Raw genomic sequence first — 20,859 nt, forward strand, 5'->3', positions numbered from 1 at the left:
AGTTGGAAGGGAACCTCTAAAGATCATCTAGCCCCAACACCCCTGGTCAAGCAGGGACACTTAGAGCACAGGGTGGCATCCAGGTAGGTTTTGAAGATCTCCAGAGAAGGAGACTCCACAACCTTTCTGGGCAACCTGTTCCAGGGCTCTGTCACCCTCACAGGAAATAAGTTCTTCCTTATATGGAGAAGGAAGTTCCTGTGTTTCAGCTTGTACCCTTTACCCTTTGTCCTGTCAGTGGCCCCTATGGAGAAGAGTTTGGCCCCATCCTCCCTATATTCTCCCTTCAGGTACTTGCACATATTGATCAAATCACCTCTCAATCTTCTCCAGGCCAAACAGGCCCAGCTCTCTTAGTCTTTCCTCATACAATAGATGCTCCCGTCCCTTCATCTTCACAGCTCTATGCTGGACCCTCTCGAGAAGCCACAAGGGCACATTGCTGACTCATGGTTGACCTGTTGTCAATCAGGAATCCCAAAGCCTTTTCCAGAGCTGCTTTCCAGCAGGTCAACCCCTAATCTTACCTTAGAGATATTTAACTGCTATATTTTTTACACAGTCTTGGTTAGCAAGAGCTAAAAATGGCCAAACTTTTATCTGTGAATTGCATAGTGAAACCACTCTTATTAACATGAAGAATCTTCTTTTATTCAAGTAAGAAATAAGACATTACATATCTGCCAGTTTTAGCTCATTTTAGCTGGATCCAAACTCAAGTAAGAAATGGGTAAGACACATCTTGTCTAGTGAAAAATGAAAAACCCAAAAAGCTCCCATGCACCTGTACTGGAGTTGTCAGCTGTATAGTTAATTTCAGACAACTTGCTATGGCTTGGCAGAAAGTCATTGAGTAACAAATTAGAACACATCAAGAGCCATTTTCCAAAGGTTTATTTGAAGTAGCGACAGGTTGCTCATACTGTGCTGGAAAAAGCAGTTTTATTGGATTCAGATACTTAAAAACAGTATTGCAGCACAAGATATTGCTATTTGTAAACTAGACTCCATTGTAAACTCTAATCCTTCAGGGAGAGTCAGTTTGCAAGATCTAAGACCTATTTCCTAGCATAATAATCTTGCGCTCATGGAAAAACTGCAGAAAGGCACTTGAAAGCTGTTTCTTCCTTTAAGACATGGACTTTTTAAATCTTGCTGGTAAGTTCTCCTGCATTAATTATTCATCATCACTTCAGTTCTACTCCAAGTCATCATGGTGCTGGGAAGTTTCATTAATAACCTGTGGAAAGAAGCATTTGATTTAAGCTTAAGCAGTAACAATGTTGTTATCTGAAGTTAGAATTAGAACAACTAGTAGCTCAGAAGCCTGAATAAAAGGGTATCAGTTGTCTCTTATGACTAAGAAGTTTAGTTAGGGATGCACAGAAACAGCTTTTAAACTAAGTCAATAAAGCTCAGAGGATATCTTGCCCCAAATAAATATCTCCATTATACTACCTCATGCTTTCCCTCTGACAATTTGAGAAGTATCTTTAAGCTCTGACAATCTAGCAAGTTTTCAATATTATTTAAAAAGTAACTATCGGATGCCATTTGTAACTGTCATATGATTTGGTGATCACTTTCACAGAAGCCTAACTGCTACGACGGGCACATTCAGCTGCACAGCTCCAGCTGCTAGATGCTCCCTTGCTCCATACCGATTGCCATACACAGGCTGCACTGTCTCGTATACAGAGTTACTACAGGATAAGGTAACTGGTTGTGACAAAAGTAAGACTAAAATTACCAACCTGTCCATCTCTAGTTTCGACGGTCTTAATTAGGAGTGTCCTCTTTGAGTGAGTGTCAACCATTGGCTGAGACTCAATGTTGGTTTCTGTAGAAGAAAGTCTGTTATTACTACGAGTCCAGATAAACAGCCTCCTCAGAAAGAAGTAGGAATAACAGCTTTTAGCATCTTTCAGAAGCCAAACTTAGTATACCAGGAAGTGTCCTGCTCTTTAAAGAATCAACTATTGCTCCCTATTTTTCCCTAGTTCCATTCAAGCATCCGTTCAAAGGCAGGGGAATCACTTCCTGTATGCTACTATTTACAAACATTTGTGCCTCAGAACAGAGTATCTCCTCCCATCCAAGGTTAAATAATATAGTTAAGAATAACATTCATGCTCAGCTGCATTTATACGAGTTCAAATACCAGAGCAAAAGGAAATATCCAGAACTGTTTTGCTAACGGCAGAACAGCTGCCTGAAGTGAACTAACTGAAACCGCTTACCTCTCAGGTTCAGAGAAGCAAAAGTTGGAATGGGCATGTTAATCCTGAAGAGGAAAAAGTAGATCAAGTCAGCCATGGCTATAGAGGTTTTCTAGCAATTACTATTTAGAGAAGTGAATCTTTATGTGATTTTTACCTGCTCTCTTCTCCCTCCAGCAGTTTTCTGTAGGTGGCAATCTCAATATCAAGAGCCATCTTTACATTCAGCAGGTCCTGGTACTCACGAAGGTGGCGAGCCATTTCTTCCTTCATGTTTTGAATCTCGTCCTGCAGACGGCCAATAGTGTCTTGGTAGTTAGCAGCTTCAGCAGCAAAATTCTCCTCCATTTCACGCATCTGGCGCTCCAGGGATTCATTCTGCAAGAGAACACCCAAGTAAATCACTGCTGCAGTTCAGCTACTCCTCCCCTGCTTCAAGGCCCTTGAATATTTACTCAATTTTTTCTTGGAAATGTTAGTGTCCTTTTTGAAATTACCCAGAAAGGACTCCAAGTTATCACACCCTGATACTGCCCTTGTAAAGTCAATATGCTTTTCTTGCTATCCAATTAAAAGTGTGGTGCATACTCATTCTGTCACTCTAGCAAGTGGTGAGGCAATTCATGACACACGCAGCCCTCACATGCAGTACTCATACACGTGCAGACAGCCCTCAGAGACTGCATGTGTGCATGTACTATGCACAGGTAAACCCATTTCATGTCAGCCTTTAAGCAGAGCAACAGCTAGTAACAGCAAAATCTGCATCTCCTTTCTCCTTCCCAGTCATGGACCTCCCCTCACCTCCCTATGTACATGACTTGAACTGTACCTGAAAAGAAAAAGCCCCAAGCACTTCTAGAAAAGTGCTGCATAAACTGTGTGCATTAGCAAGGGAGTGAGGCCTATCTCCTGACCAGGACACAGCAGCACACAGACTAATACACCCTCTCACATCCTCTTCAATCAATAGCAACACACTGCTATGGTCAGCACTTGATCTGCCACAAGTGAGAGGATCTGAATTACAGTAATTTCAGTGCTTTAACCTGGGAAGAGAAGCAGTCCCAACAACTGCTGTCTTTTACTTACGCTTCCTTTAAGAGCATCAACTTCGCAGGTGAGAGACTGAATCTGTCTGCGATACTCATTAGCTTCTTGTTTGGCCTGGCGCAGGGCATCGTTGTTCCTGTTAGCAGCTTCGGAGAGATCTGCAAACTGGTGAAATCCCCAGTTTGGTTAGCACGACACTTCAAGAACTAGCACAACAGACTGCTCTTGAGACACTACATTTGGAGGCAGCTAAAGCCATTACAAGGAAGTCCTAATATCTGAAACATCTTAAAACATTATACTTAAAATTCCTTTCTATTCCCGCGTTATTGTTAAAGGAATTCATAGTTTAATTGTTTCACCTTTCTGCAAGTTTCTTGCCTTTTCATCACTTTTCACTTACTCATTCCTTCCTCTCACACCCCATCACAACAGGTGCTTTTAACTACAACATGAAAGATTTCAAGTAAGAGCCCATTACTTTAAAGCTGTGTTATGGCAAAAGCTAGTGTTTACAGTTGCAATTTTCCAAGACTAAAAGTTTAAGGAAAACCTTGTTCCATGGCTACATTAGTACTAGGTACAGCAACAGTCTCCTGGATGCTTTGGGTTTCACAGCAAAACTGTTGCCTGCAGCTGATCCGAGTGCCTGCTGAATCTGAGCATCCTACAGCTGATTTCACTTACTTTGGACTTGTACCATTCTTCAGCTTCCTGAAGATTCTTAGCAGCAACGCTTTCATACTGCTGGCGAACATCACGCAGGGCAGCAGTAAGGTCGGGCTTAGAAACATCCATATCGATTTGGATGTGCTGTTCCTGGAGTTGGGCCTGCAGCTCTCGGATTTCCTAGGAGAGGGGTGACAGTCAGCATGAGCAGGCCAGCACGCAGGCTGCGGGCAGCTTGGCACTGGAGAGCCTGCTGGCTCTCTAGGCGGCCAGTGCCTGAGCAGACCTCTGCGTTCCACTTACCTCATCATGAAGCTTCTTCAAGAACACGATTTCTTCTTGCAGGGACTCAACTTTGCGCTCAAGATCAAGACGTGCCAGGGAGGCATTGTCAACATCCTAACCAGAAAAAAGAGAGCTGAACAAAACTGATGTTGAGAAATCTATTACAACAACTTCAGCAGTGTATGAACTGATGCTACCTCTAAGCCTCAAGCAAACTGACTTGAAATCGATTACCTATGAAAATCTTCATCTTTTTGCTTTCTCCTTTCTATTGCAACCTCAGAGATTAGATTATGCACCTGTACTTTGCCTTTAGGGAACACACAGCATTATATTGATTATTTCAACTTCACTAACGTATTGCCACACGTGACCAAGAGCACACAGGGGATATAAATCCTGCCCAAAGGTAAAGAGCACTTGGGTCATAACCTATTGCTGAGCTCTTAGCTTGGCTATATGGGCAACACTGAATTCAGCTTGGCTATATGGGCAACACTGAATTACAGCTTGGAATTTCTCCATTTGTGGACTTATTTTTTTTTCCTAATAGTGTTAGAAGCACTACTCATGTGCCTACTAAGTTCTTGTTTACCTTCTATTGACTCCTTAGCAATCATCCATAGAGCCCCTTGGGCCAACAGACCACAGCTTGACACACACAGTTAAAGCTAATGAGGCTTCTATAAGAACTGCAGCATTTACTTCTCCAACTACTTTGAAAAAAGAAGGTATGAGCATAAAATTACATTTAGTCAGTCACCGGTGCCTACACCCTCACATGAACTGGCAGAGACTCCCCCTCTTGCCGGACTGAGATAGTCTTAATCAACAGTAAAAATTCATTTATGGCACAAAAGAAGATAGGCTGGAAGTACTGCACAGCAGCAGCGTGAACTAGTTCAACACATAACTAAGACTAAACATTGATTGGTAACTTTATTTTAAACCTTCCAGTAAAATATTTTGCAAAAGGGAACACTGCTCCTTGCCTCTGGTTACAGGCACTGCTGCATTCTTATGTTTGCACTGCATTAACTGAAGCACCATGTTTTCACAGCTTGCTTTTAAGCCATTTTGGATTTGCACAAAGCAAAAAGTTCTTAATTAGCAGCTCTCACTACGGCACCTTTGAAACAGAAACTTTAGGCTCCTGGAGCACCATTCTAGGTGCTCTCCCTAGATATACCCCTCCTCTAAGCTAAAGGTCCTGCTCCAGACTAGTTCTCCAGTGCCCTTTCTCCTAAAGACCACTGCTTTGATGTGCTATTTTATACCCCTCCTATCAACTCCAGTTGAACACCCACGGTTTATCTTGGCTGTTTCTCAATTCAGAGAAAGAATTCCTTAATTTGTCCTCCTGAAAAAACAGGAAGATCATTCTGGAAGAGAGTTATACAACTGTGACCTAACACATTTACATGATCAGTTATCCAAAAAGTACAGTGTGTATTATAGAAACCTGAACATTTTTTCCTGATTTTTTCAAACAATTCAACAGCTACAGATTTCTTTGCAGCTTGGAAAGCATCTTAAATTGAAGGAACTGAATATATGATGCTTATTTATTATGCATATTATCATTAAGTTAGCGATACTCAGACTCTTCCCTCCCTATTTCCTACATGCACGGAGAACCAAGAACTATATATATACTGAGTAAGCAAGGTTTAAATCATATAGATACATGCAAATAGACTACACATTGACTTTTTTTTTTTCCACAAAGTTGGTTTAAGAGGTTGAATGCACTTGTTTATTCTAGACAAATCTCATGTTAGCCAGGAATAAGCCTGTAAGTCTTGTCACAGGCTCAGGCTCTACTCCTTACTGCCAGAGGCGCTGGAAAAGCCGCAGTAACTTTCCTCACTAATTCAGATGTCTGTTTGTCCCAAAGGAAATACCTCAAATCCTTAGGTTTATTTTATCTTGTCTACCCCTCAAGGATGCAAACAAGATCACATGTGTCTCTTCTTCAGAGGAGTGTTCTGATGTAGCCACCTCCTGAAGCACTCTGAATACACATAACTATTGCAAGAATGTAATGGTTTAATAAAAAGTTGCTCCCCTAAACAGAAGAGGATGTTTTAGTGAATTACAAGTTTTGCATGGATTTAATTTCACCTACCAAAGGGACATTGTGTATTAAATATATTTAATTTTCAAGCCTGCATGCTTCATCTACCTTTTTATCATAAATTAGGTAATATTATTTTTCAAAGTAAACACATTAGAACATGCTAGTTAGGCCATAAGTAGACATAGTGTAGCATTTCCACAAAGATTTGCCTTTTTTTTTATGTGCATGCTCTACTTGAAAAGAGACTTCTACAGTTTGCCTAGTGGCACATACAGATCGAGTGAGGCTCTCAATAACCCGCCCTTGAAGCTTAGGCATTAACTGGATAAGAAGTGTGGGCTATGTACAAAACCAAGCTCACTTAAAATCCTTGAGTCTAAGTCCACAAGAAGTTTAATCAGTTTGAAATAGAGGTATTCATGCCCTGAAGTGGAACAACTAGGTAGGCAAGATCTTTTAAGCCATCCTCAAGTCAAAGGATCCTTCAGCTGACTTCAGAAAAAAATAAAGTCTATCTAGACTCTCTAAAACAAAGTTTAAATGTTTTTGCACAGAGCTTGGAGATACAGCACTCAAAAAAAAAAAAAAAAAAAAAAAAGAGAAGGAAAAAAAAAGAAGAAAAAAAAGCAGAAGCTTAAATTTAGGCAATACCTTGAATTCTTCATTTTCAAATTTCTCTTTCCAGAACACAAACGGCAACTCTAAATTCTCAGCTCTAAATAAAGAGCTGGTGTCTTAGTTTCCACATGTTATCTCATTGAGACACCTGCTCCCTTCAGAAAATATAAACATGCCGTAGTTGCTAGCCTTGGCCAAGAAAGTACTGGCAATCAAGGGACGATTTCCTGAACCGCGACATCTCTGAACGTCCGTGAGCGGCTTCGTGCGGAAGCGGGACCCGGACACGCTGTCTGTGGGGCCGTCACTCGCAGCCGGGAGCGGTTCTGGCAATGCTGTTTCACGCCAGCAGGTCAGGGAAGAGATCTTGCTTTGGGAAGGCACATTCCTAAATGTCTCCTAGTCCAAACAAGGCTTAAAGCAAGCTGAAAGCTGCTCTTACACAAATAAAAAGCTGGGCTTAGGACTTTTTCAACACTGTTTGAAGAGCTGGTTCTAGTTACCACGTAGCTTTTAGATGATTTAGGCAACACTGTAATTTCCTACAGAAACTAAACTAGAGCAACCGATTTCCTCTGTTAACATCTTTGTTCAAATTGCACTAATATCTGTATTCTTAACTGAGGCCCAAAGGGGAAAAATTTAACTGCTGCAATCTCACCAAGGCAGTTCCCTTCTCACAGGGGACAACAGCAACGCTAGAGTTTAACTTTAAAACTTTTCTAGCCATGCAGCGGATTCACAAAATAAAAGCGGCTCCGTTTCCGGAGGCCGGGGCCGTGCGCACGGCAGACACGTTTCCCAGCCCTGCGCTTTCCCCGTTACACATGGGGCAGGACCGCGGCCCCGGCGCCCTCCGCGCGCCCACAAAGGGCTCCATTCTTCCCGCGCGCTGCCGCCGCGCTTGCCCTAATGCCCGCGCGCGCATTCCGCGGCGCGCCCCATAGAAACCGCTAATGCCCTCCAGCCAAGCGCGCAGATGGCGCCTTTGGCTTCCGTGGGACCGGGACGCGGGTCCGCCCTTTTGTGCGGCGGGCTGGACCGGGATAAAGGCAGACAAAGGCTCCCGCCCTGCCCCCGGCTGCGGCATCCCCCGGCAAGCAGGGGGATGGCGCGGGAGGAGCGACCAGCCCCTTTGTGCGGGCGTCGCGGGGAGGCGCCGCGCGCGGGCACCCACCTGGCGGAAGGACTGCAGCGTGTTCTCGGCCTCCTCGCGCTGCAGCATCTCCTCCTGCAACCTGCGAGCGGAGAGAGGCCCGTGAGGAGGGCGCCGCGCCGGCCCCCCGCGCCCGCCACGGCTCCGCGTCCCCCCGCGACGGCTCCGTCCCGCCGTCCCCCTCCGCCCGCACTCACTTCTCCCGCAGCCGCATGATGTCGTCGGCGAGGTTGTCCCGCTCCACCTCCACGCGCGCCTTGTCGTTGGTGAGCTGGTCCACCTGCCGGCGCAGCTCGCGCATCTCCTCCTCGTAGAGATCGCCCAGGCGGGACGTGCCCTTGCCCTTGAGCTGCTCCAGCTCGGCCAGCAGGATCTTGTTCTGCTGCTCCAGGAAGCGCACCTTGTCGATGTAGTTGGCGAAGCGGTCGTTGAGCTCCTGCAGCTCCACCTTCTCGTTGGTGCGGTTCGCCTTGAACTCCGTGTTGATGGCGTCGGCCAGCGTGAAGTCCACGGCGTCGTGGAGCCGCATGGGCGGCATGCTGCTCCGCAGCCGCACCGACGTCGTCTTCGTGGCGAACACGCCGCCGGGCGAGGCGGACACGTAGCGGGCGCTGCTGGGGCGCAGGGCGCTGCCCAGCGAGTAGCGGCTGCTCGACGTGATGTAGCGGGTGCTGGTGCTAGGGCGGCTGCCCCCGCCGAACATGCGGCGGTACGAGGAGTTCTTGGTGGTGATGCTCATGGCTGCGGCGGCGGCGCGGGCTTTGTAATCCGGGAGCGGAGCGCGGCTGTGCGGCAGCGGGCAGCGAGCGGAGAAGAGCGGCCGCCGCCGCCCCGGCCTCTACTTATGGGGCGCCGCGCCCCCGGCGGGCCGGTCCCGGCCCGCCCCGGCCCGCCCGCCGCCAATGGCCGCGCCGCCCCGCGGGGAGGGGGCGCGGGGCCCTCCTGCCGGCCCGGCACAAAGAGCGGCCGCGGGGGGGCCCGGGGTCCCGCGGGAGGCGGCGGCCGCGGGGGCTGGGGCCGCCGCGAGGGGAAGAAGTGACGGCCGGGAGGGAAGCGGGGCAGGGCGGGCGCCGCCGCGGCCCCTCTCCCGGCGGGCAGCCGCGCATCCCGCCCGGCGGATCGTCCCGCGCCCCGGCCCGGGGGCGGCGGCCGCTGAGGCGGGAAGGGGAGGAGGGCGCTGAGGCGGCAGCGGCCGCTGAGGCGGGGAGGGGAGGAGGGCGCTGAGGCGGCAGCGGCCGCTGAGGCGGGGAGGGGAGGAGGGCGCTGAGGCGGCAGCGGCCGCTGGGGCGGAGGGGCCCGGCGGGAGCCCGCGCCCTGCGGGCAGGAGGCGCCCGCGGCCCCGGCCCGGCGCTGCGCGGAGCTGCCCGGCCGAGCGGGGCCGGAGCCGGCGCTGCCTCCGGGACGCCGCGCTGCTTCCCGCGGGGGCTTGGCTGGGAGGTCGCTGGTTTTAATGTCACCTCAGGCGCAAAATGCTTCATATAACACAGGGTGGGTATTTAAAAACTGTCAGTTTTCATCTGTTTGTCAGATGAGAAACTTTTTTCTTTTTCTTTCTTAGCTTTTTGAAAGAGCAAGTGCTAAGGGTATTGAGTATTCACCAGGGGCTGCCACATGACTGAAATAAACAGGCAGAGACATAAAGCGCCTGCGTCTTCTTTTGTCATTAGCTGCCTCCTATCGCAGCAGCCTCCCCAGGTTTCCAACGAGGCTGGCCCCACGTCTCCGTTGAAGTGCGCGTTTCCTGGCCCTGTGTGTTTTCCCTTCCCTGGGCGAGCGTTCCCAGGGCTAAGTGAAGAGGCCCACTTAGCACTGCCCTTGTTTGAGCAGCATGCTTGGCCAGTACGCAAGGTTTTAGTGACCACAGTACGTTATTGGAACAGCTGCAATCAGGATCTTTCTCCTGCCCTGGGATCCAATCCTCGCAACTGGGAGAGTGGCAGGCTTGAATTGAACCCATGTTTGGTTCTGCAAGTGTTGCACCCAGCAGACATCACCACTGCTTTCAGTAGGTATGAGATTGGGATCTTAGGAAAGCACCCAGCAGAATGGCAATTCATTAGTCACGTCTGGAGGTACTCTCTGTTTGTGCCCTCAAAGGCCAGACGGAAATCCCAGGGTTTCAAGGGCAAAATGTGGCTACTAGTGGCAGGGAGTAATGATGCAGGAAGTATGGGGCAATAGCGATGGTATGAAATGGGGCAGAGAAAAACTTAGTCTGTGTAGTAGTAAAAAAACTCCTTAAGACTGATTTCTATATGAATGCAGAAATCCTTAAGGGAGTCTTGAAAGACTTTGAAACTTGCCTGGCCAAAGCACCAAAGTGGGTATTCTAGGAAACTATCCTGCACCGAGGTATCGGCTAAATGACGTCTTGTGCTTCTTCGTTGAGGAAAGTGACAATTACAATGTGTAGATATCCATAATGTATTACCTCAGAATCTAGGGGATGCAAAGTTACCATTAATTTTTAATGCTTTCTAACCTGTGATCCTGCAGAAGCAAATATACTCCCTGGTAATTCTGATAAAGCCGAAAACACACTGGGCACAGGGGAAGGTAATTTTCACATCCCAGTTGGTAATCACACATCTCAGGTAAAAGCCTGCACATGTCAGGTATTGCACTTAAGCAGAAGAACTGCAGCCCAAATGTGTTATTAAGGGATTTTATTCTTTTTTATCTTTTTTTTTTTTCTGGCTGGCAAAGCAGACTCTGCTTCAGATTGATCCTGAATGGCAACCGGAGGTACAGGAATGCAGTTTGTATTTAAATGCAGGCCCTTGAGGTCTGAATTTGCTTTGTTCGCTGGAGCCGAGTGCAGCAGGCGAGGCCGGCCGGGCCGAGCGGCCGCAGCGCCTGCAGCCCCGCTCTGCAGCCCCCTCCATTCGCCCCTTCCACAGGCGTCCTGGGGCCGACTGCACCGCCACCCCGGCCGCCCCGCCGCACAGCTCTTGATTTAAGCTCTTTATTTAAGCCATCAAGTTCATGAGCCTCTGAATCCTGGCACAAAAGTCCACGCTCCTTGCATGAGCAGGCAGCAAAGTAAAGCAGCACATACCAAACAGCCTCATGTATTAAAGATGCTTTACTTAAAAGTGCTGGAAGTTTTAACAGATTGTTGGTTTTTTAAAGGTGCACTCTGCACAAGCAACCCTGTTTTCCCTAACAGAAGGCAGTTTATTTATACTCCATAACATCCCTTTAAGGCACATACATCCAATATTCATCCTTCACTCAGAAATTGCTTCACCACTAAAATTCAGGCAAGTGTTTGTTTTAGCAAATTAACTTTCCTCCCTGCCCCCCCATTTCACGTTTAATTTCCATATGTTTATGCCACTTCTGCCATATGCACTCTTGGCCACCTGCCTCATTGCTCTTTCTCACTATGAAATATTCCCAAGAATGTTATGATACTATCATTTGCCGGAATTACAATAAACCTGTAAGTGCCTTTTGCTGGTTGGCGCTTGCACAGATACAAAAGTAGAGGAATTTCTACATTTCTTGCAAGGCTGTAATAAATATAACCCACATTTGCATCCCCAAACCCAAAGTGGAACAAGAACTGCTATCTCTTGAAGCACAGAGAGATATATGGTAAATACTAAATCTAAGTGTAACCTTAAAAGTCTTGCAGAGGTGGTTGTTTTAAGTGAAACCACAGCAATCTGCCTGATTTTAAGGAAAATGCTGTGGGATTTTCAAAGACTATGACTGGTCAGGATCCTGACTATGTATGTAAAGGCCACACAGGAAGAGCACATCACTCAGGAGGAGGGCTGAGGATTATTCATGATCCGCATCTCATCTGCACAGTTTTTAGTGATTCACTTGTAATTCCAGGACTCTGACAGGGCAGCTGCTGGTTCAACTTGCTGCATCGCTCTCAGCTGCGTTTCTGTAGGTGCAGAAAAGAGCTAAGCCATTGGCACGCTTGAAAAAAGGAACAGGTATTTGCAATGTGAGTCCATCAATTCACGCTGCTAATTTATTTTGGTATTTTCTGCCTTTCCATCAGGGAGGTGATGCATTGGTTCACAGCCAAGACTGAAATAGGAATGAGGCTGAGTAACTGTAACAAAAATATTGCATAGCTGTGTAACTCATTAACAGTGAATTATGGGGGGGAAGATGCAAATGCCTGAACTGGTTTGATACCTGTTATACTAAAATTGGGAAAGTCCTCACACAACTCAGAATTTTTCTGACTTTCTTGCACAAATACGCGTAGGTCTGCACACATCTCCAAAAATAATGGCTTTTTTTTGATATTTTATTTAGGAATCTAAAGTAAGTTAGCCCAGATACTGAATATGCTTTCCCATTACTACAGATTTCTGCTAAATGGATTTAAATACTTTCATTATTCAGGTTTGTGCTCTTTATTAAAGTTTTTGCCTGTAATATAAAATGCTCTTTTTTTTTTTTTTTTCCCCATGACATATAAAATGACCCATAAGCATTCAGGAAAAACATCCTGCTAGGCAAAGGCAATCACTTTTGTTGTCAGTACCGTAAAGCAGCCTTAAATTCTTTTCAGAGAACAGACTGGGCTATAGCCACTGGACTATGGAAATTTTATGTTTCTTCACATTTCCCATGGCCCCACAAACATTAAGTATACCCCAAGAAAAAAAGGGACCTATTTGCACATGAGGATATGAACGACTCTTAGATTGCAGCCCCAAGTCTCCTACAACAAACTGAATAGGGAATCACCATAACGCGCAGGCAGTTACTGCCAGTGAAAAAGAGCACTTCCTCCTCAGCTGTGGTTGAAAAAGATGAAGCCTTCTATGGTTTTGAAAAGGGAGAAGTCTTAGGTTCCTGTTTTCAGAAAAAAAAAAAAAAGAGAGAGAAAAAAAAAAAGAAAAAAAAAAGAAAAAAGGATTCTGGTTGTAAATCAGCCTGGGAGCTACCTGGGACCTAGGGGTCCCCGGGTGGGTTGTGTTCACTGTAGCCTCAGTTTAGCAATACGGACAAGTTAGCAGAGATTAACAGGGAAGAGCTGTTTATATGGACATAGGGAGATGTTCTCCCTGCGCGTTGCCTGAGAGAGCTTGGTTGGGTGTCTGCACACCACGAGGCTGCAGGACACCTAGATGCTCAAACGCTTCAGTCTTCGCTGGTGAAGAGTCCCCTTGACTGTGAACTTAAGAAAGAAACAGAGAAATATTTTAATAAAATTTATTGGTTTAATTATATTGTTTGGGGTAGTTGCCATTGTTACAAAACATATCTAAGTATTGTGACTAGCTACTGATTTTTTCAGGGAAATGACTAAGCTTTATATAGTCAAAACTAACCAACTCTCTCTGCAATATTATATTTTAATGTAATTAGAAATATATGAAACTGCTGGGGCTTTCATCACTAGGGAAGCGTTTCTGAATGTGACTCATGCTCTGCCACCCAATTGCATGACTGACTTTTGCAAAATTTTGCAAAATTATTATTGTTGTGCATGAAGTTCCCTTCTACTATGGTTTCCAGTTGTCATATTAAGACATTTTCTCCATCTGGCTCAATCCAAGAGCAAGAGGACTAACTGCTGACGCTGAATGTCAACAATATGGTTAGCAATGGCTGGGACAAATTTTCCAAGCTGGCTAGAGGTTTGGCAAGCTTTGAGGCTAAATGTTCAAACTAAAACTCTTTAAGCAGAGCTAATTATCAGAAAGCACCACGTACCCCCCAGTCATGAACTGGAAGTCCAAAAACAGGGAGGGAATTGGACATTTCAGTTGCTGGCCTTCCTAGCTGCAGCAGGGTTACATTCTGACAAAGATGAATCAAGTAAAACTCTCAACTGAAGAGCAAAAAAATAGAGAAAGGCAGAAAGATCTTAAATGTGAGAATGGTGATGCTGTTAATTTGATCTGATCAACTTTCATAGGCCTATTTTATTTTGAATAACTCAATTTTTAGAAGAGATTTTTTAGGTAGGAATAAGAAGACGAGCATTTGGACACGACTAGGGGCAAGTTATGGGACTTGTTGAGAGGGAAGAAATGGTACTGAACATCAATATGGGAAAAATGGAGAAATGGAGGCAAGAGAAGATATAAGATATAAAATCGTTTTAGGTGAAAGTGATTATTCCTAAATCTTAGAGTAAAAACCAAATTAGGATCCAATAAGTACTTGGACATGTGTTGAAAATTCAGATAGGTAATGTACAGGAGCACAGGAGAGAAAGGTATGAGGAGAAAAGATGAGTTTCATTTTCGTATCTGTAAGTTAAAGAAAAATCAAGAAATCCTGCAGAAAATACAAGACAGACACAGATTATTGACACTCTTTCTTCATGGTTCACTCTTGAAAACTGATGTGAAACAGATTGCTGACAAAAAAAAAAAAAGTTCTGCTAGCAGTCTATTCTGTCAGCACACTCTCAGTGCCCACTAGCAGGTTTTTTAGCCTGAAATTCACTAATTTGCTAGAATTAATATCTACTAACTATTATCTTATTGTGCGAGGCTTGCCTAGTTCATCACAATTAAACTGAGGAAGGGATGGGCAGTTTTTTTTCAGCATTGTTGACATTTCACCCCTGATAGTTATTCTTGGAACTCGTCCATGTATCTTTAATTTAACTTTTGTTGGGCAGGTCTCACAACTGGAATAAATGACCATTGATAAAGATGTTTTTCGAGAATGCAGTATTTTGTTTTGGAATACTGTAAGCAATTTTAAGATTCATTTTGAGAACTATATAATCATCCTTTTCGAAGAATCACTACAGGCACTTTATTAAGCCTTTTTAACTTTAATATTACATAAAGGACTTTAATTCAGATGATACAATATAAGCTTTCAGTTGAATCTTTGCAAAACATTCTATAATACGCGAATCTTCTCTGTATCCTCTACTGCATTGCTGACCTTGCTCTCATCTGTACATGAAGAGCCTTGCTCAGTTCCTATCCCTGCAGCAAGCTCTTTGTACAGGTAGAAGTCAATAGCATAGATGAAAAAAGTACTTTACAAGGGAAAGCCGTCAATGTCAGTCTGCCTGTGCTTGCTGTTTTACATTTGATATTGCATTTTTTTTTCAAAGATATTGAATCATCCAACCATCCACCCTCTCTATTGGAATAGCACTATGAGAAAAGATTCCAGTGGGATTGATTCCATTAACGAACATTGTCGGTTAGACATTTACTGCTCCTTTTTGGACAATCTTTTTCATAAGCAACTGCTTAAAGGGCTCCGCTCGCCAAAAACAATTAAATTTGAGGAGTGATTTCATTCTTCTCTCTCCCCCAGTTCCATCATTTACCCAAAGCATAAATAGCATAATGTTTTCTTTCCATGGTATACCAGGAAATGATGATGTTCTTTCTGAGGAAGAGGCAGGACACAGCAGTGGAATTATTAATTTCAGGCAGTGATTGTTCAGTTCTTCCTCCGAGATGCCCAGGACACGTAGACCAGTACTAGCTGAGGGCCAAGTTTTCTGCCGGTTCCTCAAGCCAAGCCCATGTGCCAAATCGTTGGCCCTGCTGAAGCTCATAGACTGAGCGTGCCCTGTGCTGGGCGCCCTTGGACTACCTGGTGACTGGCCAAAGGGAGGAGGTGGCTCGCACGGCCCTCAGCTGAGGAGGCGGAGGAGCTAGGGGAGGAGCTCGCACAGGCCTGCTCTGCGCCTGCTATCCAGGCATGGATACACGCTGCCCTCTTTAACACGGGTGGCACCGAGAAGGAAGGACATCCCGGATTCAAGTTGATAGCAGGATAAAAAAATGTGAGGTAAAGGATTAGAAGTGGAAAAATTATTAAATTCATGTAGAACAGATTATCATGTGGTTGAGGAGAATATCTAACTAGTTCATATTTTTTCGGGTTTCCTTCTCACAAACACAAGCTCACTACCTAGCTGCCATTTTCCTTGGGGATTTGTGGAAGTTGCATGGGAGAGAGCTTACTGCTTGCTCAGGCTGAGAGGAGGAAGGATCTGGCATCTATTCAGGAAATTTATAACTGCTTTACAGTTATGATGACTCTTAGGCTTTTGCCAATGTTTGTGGCTACTCTTTAATGTGGAATGGGCATTTCCTATTGCCTCCCTTGTGTGGAAGTTACCATGGTGGAAGCACATCAGGGTGAAAAATCTTCCTGGCTGATGAAGTGGCCTCCTAGATAACAAACGAAAGTACAGGCCAGAGGACAGGATCTTCCAAAGCCTGGGGAATGGGTATTCCTAAAATACCTGTTTTTGTGGTATCAAGAGGAACTTTGAGATACATCTGCAAACAAATTACCTGAAGAACATAACACTATCACACTGTTATGTATATGATGCTGGTACTGATACTGCCAATGGGATTTGTGCACACCATAGGTTAACTAGTGAGTTTAAGTCTGTCTGTTTTCTGATTTTTTTTTTAAATCAGTTGTGTCCTATACAAGTGGGATGAGTGCTACCCCTACCTTGGCACTGTCACTGCAGTGAAGTCATCCTCAGCTGCCATGCAGGGTTTCTGTCAGTCAATCCCAAATATTGTATTTCTCTTATGAATTATGTGAAAATGATATTTGCTGGAGTCTTAAATCTGGTCAACTCCCTACAGCTGAATATTGATGCTAGGAAAACTATTGGCACATCTTGTGCAAAAAGATTTTTTTAGAAAGAGTTTTTTTTTTACACTTTCATGACCCACTAAGTTACACTTATTGGGGATGCTGTCTCCTTTCTGGCTCAGCAAAAACAACATTTAAAATTCACAGCCCTTTTTCTACAAAGGTTTGTTCTAACTTTAGGAAAACCCAAAGTGTTTTGGTTTCAATTAAGGCAATGCTTAATACGGGGGAGGGAGGAGGAGGAGAGCCAAGCAAATCAAGCAGCCAAAAAATTATATTTTTTTGTTTTAGTTTGGATCTTTTGCAGGATAACTTTTCAATATATCCCTCATTTCAGCTTATCCTTACACAATCCCACAACTTCTTTAAATCATTCTTTTCTCTAGAAGATTTTCTAGGGTACTTTCTGGTAGAAAAGGGTTTTTCCCCAGCCCAGGCTTTGGTATTTTGATGTGCTGGGGAGACATCTGTAGACATATTTAAAGTGCAAAAGCATATTTACCACCACAATCACTCCTGTAACTACCATTTATAAGTAGTACCAAATAGCTCTAACTAGCTTAAAAGTAACTATTTTTCAAAGCACCAACAATATAACCAGAGCAGAAGGCACCTCAGTATTGCCTGGGCACCAAGTGTTCAGCTTCTTGGGCAGATTTTACAGTTCTTAATGTGTGCAATTGTGGTTAATCTGATTCCACGATGGCTCAGTGAGTCCACAGTTACACCTTTGCTGGAGCTGCCTTAAAGAGTTTCTTTCTTGGAGGAAACACCCTGCTGAAAGCTACTGCCATGGTGACCAGCACAAGACATCCTGTGCCAGCCACATGCTTAATCACAGATTAAGCTCATCGCTGGGACTGAAAATGAAGTTTGGACTAAACTCTTTAAAAAAAGGACAAGTTCATGCTAAACATAGGCTTTGGGTGATACTAGAGGGGCTTATGAGCAAAAAGCACGGCCACTGCCAGCACAGAGTTATAAGCCCTTCTTAGTTTGTCATTTTATACACTATACTGTAAGTATAATGTGGAGGGGCTGGCAATTAAAACTCCTGCGTTAAGCAAAAAGGTTCAGATATACATCAAGACGTCCTCTCTGCGCTCTTCCTTGTCCTGTCTCTCTTCTCCCATCCCCGCTGGGAGATCAGCAAACCCCCTTTCCTCTTGCCCCTGCAAGGCAGTGGGGTCTCCCACACATCAGTTCACCCTGCAGGAACGATCACCTTCCCTTTACAAGCTCCTGGCCACGCTCATGCTACCACTGTCTTCCTGTGACCCTTGAAGGGTCTCATTCAAAACACATTCAGTAGAAAGAAGGGAGTCTTTCAGCTGACTTCAGGGGGCTTAAGGCCTTATAGAGCTAAAAATTGGTTTTGCTCAGTCCAGTGAAGCATTTATGTTTATAATATTTGCTTACCATCCTTTTTTATCCTTTATTTTTTGTTCGAGCACTGGAATGTGTAAGCACAACATGAAAGTGAGTAACATTATGCAAACATACGCTCCTCATCCAGCCAGCGTTTCCACTCTACTACAGGCCTAGAACAGCAAACAGCCTAGATTTATTGAAAGCATACTATAAAAGACTTATAAAATTAGAGAAACATTGTATTTTTACTCCTGATTACCTATACAGGAGTATACACATAGCTCCTGAACCTGAAAATAAAACCCTGAAATGGAAAGCTCGATATTTTAAAAAAGTTAAAAGTGTTTGTGTTTGATGACGCTTCCAAATAATTTCAGTTACAAAAACTTCCCCTGTACAGAGTTCTTAGTAACAGGTTGGGGGAGGCTAGCAAATGTGGTTTGATGTGGGTTTCCTTTCTAGCCTAGAGGCACAGGATTATAAATGGAAATCGTGGCTTTGTAAGCTACACTGCAGGGCCCAGCAGGTTCCCAGAAATGCCACTTGAGTGGCTGAGAGTTAACTTCGCTTTGCATCACTTCAGCAGAAACAAGGTTTGACAAATTCCCCCCGAAACACTAAATCCAGTACAGCTCATTTTTGCTAAACTGCAAATGTCTTTCAGCTTTAACTCACAGAATACTAGGGCAATGGTTATGGAAACATGAATTCACGCTAGACATGCACAGTGTGAAATTTTTTCAATGCACTGATTATATAGCAAGGGTATGACATGCAGATACCTCACATTCTTTCCTAGCCATAGTGATTTCTGACCTAGAACATGAGCTGCTTTTCTGGACAGTTGAGAAGTCTGTATATTTCATCTGGTCTGTATACTTCTTCTGCTTATACTGGTCATTTGCACAGAGTCTCATTCAAGTCTCATTTTGGTATCAGCACAAGCATTTGCTTATATATTAAAAAAATTGTATGTTTAAATCCACTTTAAATGCACTTTTATACGTTTGCTCTACTGTCAGAAAGATGTTCTATCTTCTTTTCTCTCAGTTTTTGAGTAAAAAGGCAATGCCCACAAGCGCTTCATAGTTACAGCTTCCACCATGAGCTCGCACTATAGAGCCTTACTTTGAGGAGTTACATTCCAAGGAGGCTTGAAGCAATTTACACTGCTGCAATACTGTGTCACCAACAAAATGCGGTGACAAGCACTGCCGAAGGGGCAGGTGCTGCCCTGCTAGCCCCTGTTTGATGTCGATGGGACAGGAGGGGAGAATTAGGCGGAGAAGAAACAAGTGTAACCGCAGAAGGGCTGAGATGCCTATAAAATGTTCGCCGTGTATTGTAGGCATTTGCTGCCAGTGTGACTTCCATAGACACAACAGTGATAATCCCCTCACTTTGAGGACAAGAGTGTATGCAGTGTAGTCTCAGTGTGTAATTTTATCTTACGGTTGCAAAGAAAAAATGAAAGATCTTCAGGCAGTAGTTCTTGTATATTTCTCTCATGTTGTTTTGTAGCATCGATTTTTGTAACTCTCTTAATAAATCGCAAGCGTTTTAAGAAGAGAGAGTATTGCAGTGGTTTCTTTTGTATGTTACTCTTACCGCATACATCTATTTCACTGGATGTGTTTCTTGGTTCCCAGGGCAACAGTTTTCAGATCAAACATGATTACCTGTATCATACCAATCATCAGAGATGTGGGCAAACTTTGGAAACTTCTAAATTGAGGAAACGTTACCAGCTGCTATGAGGCAGGACTCTTCAAAAGTTGTCTGAATGAAAAGGCTGACATCATATGCTTCTGCCAATTACTTAAAAATGACATTAAATGATGAAGTTGCTTAAAATTTATTTTACTATAAATACATAGAACATAAAAGAAAATAGATATTGCAAGAATACATTGTTATAATTCTACCAATGTGCTCATTTAGAATAAACTAATATTTCTTATAAAAGCTTACCAATTTTTATTTAAAATAATGAAAATTATTTAAATTCAAATAAGTTTGAATTGCATTACTGAGGCATAGCTAATATGAGAAACAGTCCACAGCTGTGTTCTAAAGCATATCAAGTTCTTCAGAGCTACAGAATCTGAAGGTCGGAAGGCCAAATCAGAAGAGTCTTAGAACAAAAGTCTTCCCTTTAAATCTGAAAGAGTTTACATATATCTTTACCTAGAGTAGAATGGGACTGAAAATGGACTTGGAGTCTGTTATAAGTATTATCTATGAGTAAAGTGCAACACTGGCTGCAATTTGTAAGAATCCTATCCATCCTATATGCACAGCACAGAGAAAGGAGGAGCTGTAATAATATCCAGATTTCAATATATCAGAGAGATCGAGTTGGGAAATGTCGCAGGCATGTGGCTGCTCCCCTGTCACAAGGCCAAGGGTGAACAACTGTTCAGGCAGTCGTAACACTTTCCTCTTTATGCGTGAGTTTTTCTAAGTTAAATATGGACAGCCACTCTCACAGGACACTCTGTGGAATCATACATCTTAGGAAGAAAAGTGTAAGTGATCTTGGCATTCTTGGCTGTTGTCTCTGAAATAAACAGTACATCTAAAATACTATAATGTAAGGTCTGGTCCAAAGGGAATGGTTACTTTTATGCTGACTTTACACTTATAAAGGGAAGAGCTGTAAAAATATTTGCTTCCAGATCCTCTGTTTTCATTCTGGTCTCCTTTTCACTGCTGCCCATTAATAACGAAAACTATGTTAGGGTAGGTGCAGTGATAAAGCAAATTATTGTCAGTTATAAAACTGACTAGTAGGAAGTTATTAAAAATTAGCATTTGGGAAA

At 44.1% G+C, this 20,859-nt stretch overlaps 1 protein-coding gene across 1 annotated transcript; it reads right to left on the bottom strand.

The window, feature by feature from the left end:
- Positions 1-877: 877 nt before the first annotated feature.
- Positions 878-8,878, bottom strand: VIM (vimentin). Its single transcript, XM_088524336.1, has 9 exons — positions 8,278-8,878; positions 8,102-8,162; positions 4,245-4,340; positions 3,960-4,121; positions 3,312-3,437; positions 2,377-2,597; positions 2,241-2,284; positions 1,755-1,840; positions 878-1,240 (listed from the first exon to the last, which is right to left on the bottom strand). The coding sequence occupies exons 1-9, from the start codon at positions 8,817-8,819 to the stop codon at positions 1,199-1,201; spliced, it is 1,380 nt and encodes a 459-aa protein (XP_088380462.1). The 5' UTR covers positions 8,820-8,878; the 3' UTR covers positions 878-1,198.
- Positions 8,879-20,859: the final 11,981 nt, after the last annotated feature.

Source organism: Tinamus guttatus, unplaced genomic scaffold, assembly GCF_059628265.1.
Source record: "Tinamus guttatus ecotype Peru unplaced genomic scaffold, ASM5962826v1 Tinamus_guttatus_pri_ptg000209l, whole genome shotgun sequence".
Lineage (NCBI taxonomy): Eukaryota > Metazoa > Chordata > Aves > Tinamiformes > Tinamidae > Tinamus > Tinamus guttatus.

What these genes read in the sequence shown, in the direction of transcription:
- VIM (XM_088524336.1), bottom strand. Translation starts at nt 8,819, where the DNA reads ATGAGCATCACCACCAAGAACTCCTCGTACCGCCGCATGTTCGGCGGG. An exon ending in AAGAATGGTACAAGTCCAAA is followed by an intron (nt 3,438 to 3,959) that starts GTAAGTGAAATC and finishes GGATTTCACCAG; the next exon opens with TTTGCAGATCTCTCCGAAGC. An exon ending in TTGATGCTCTTAAAGGAAGC is followed by an intron (nt 2,598 to 3,311) that starts GTAAGTAAAAGA and finishes GTTCTCTTGCAG; the next exon opens with AATGAATCCCTGGAGCGCCA.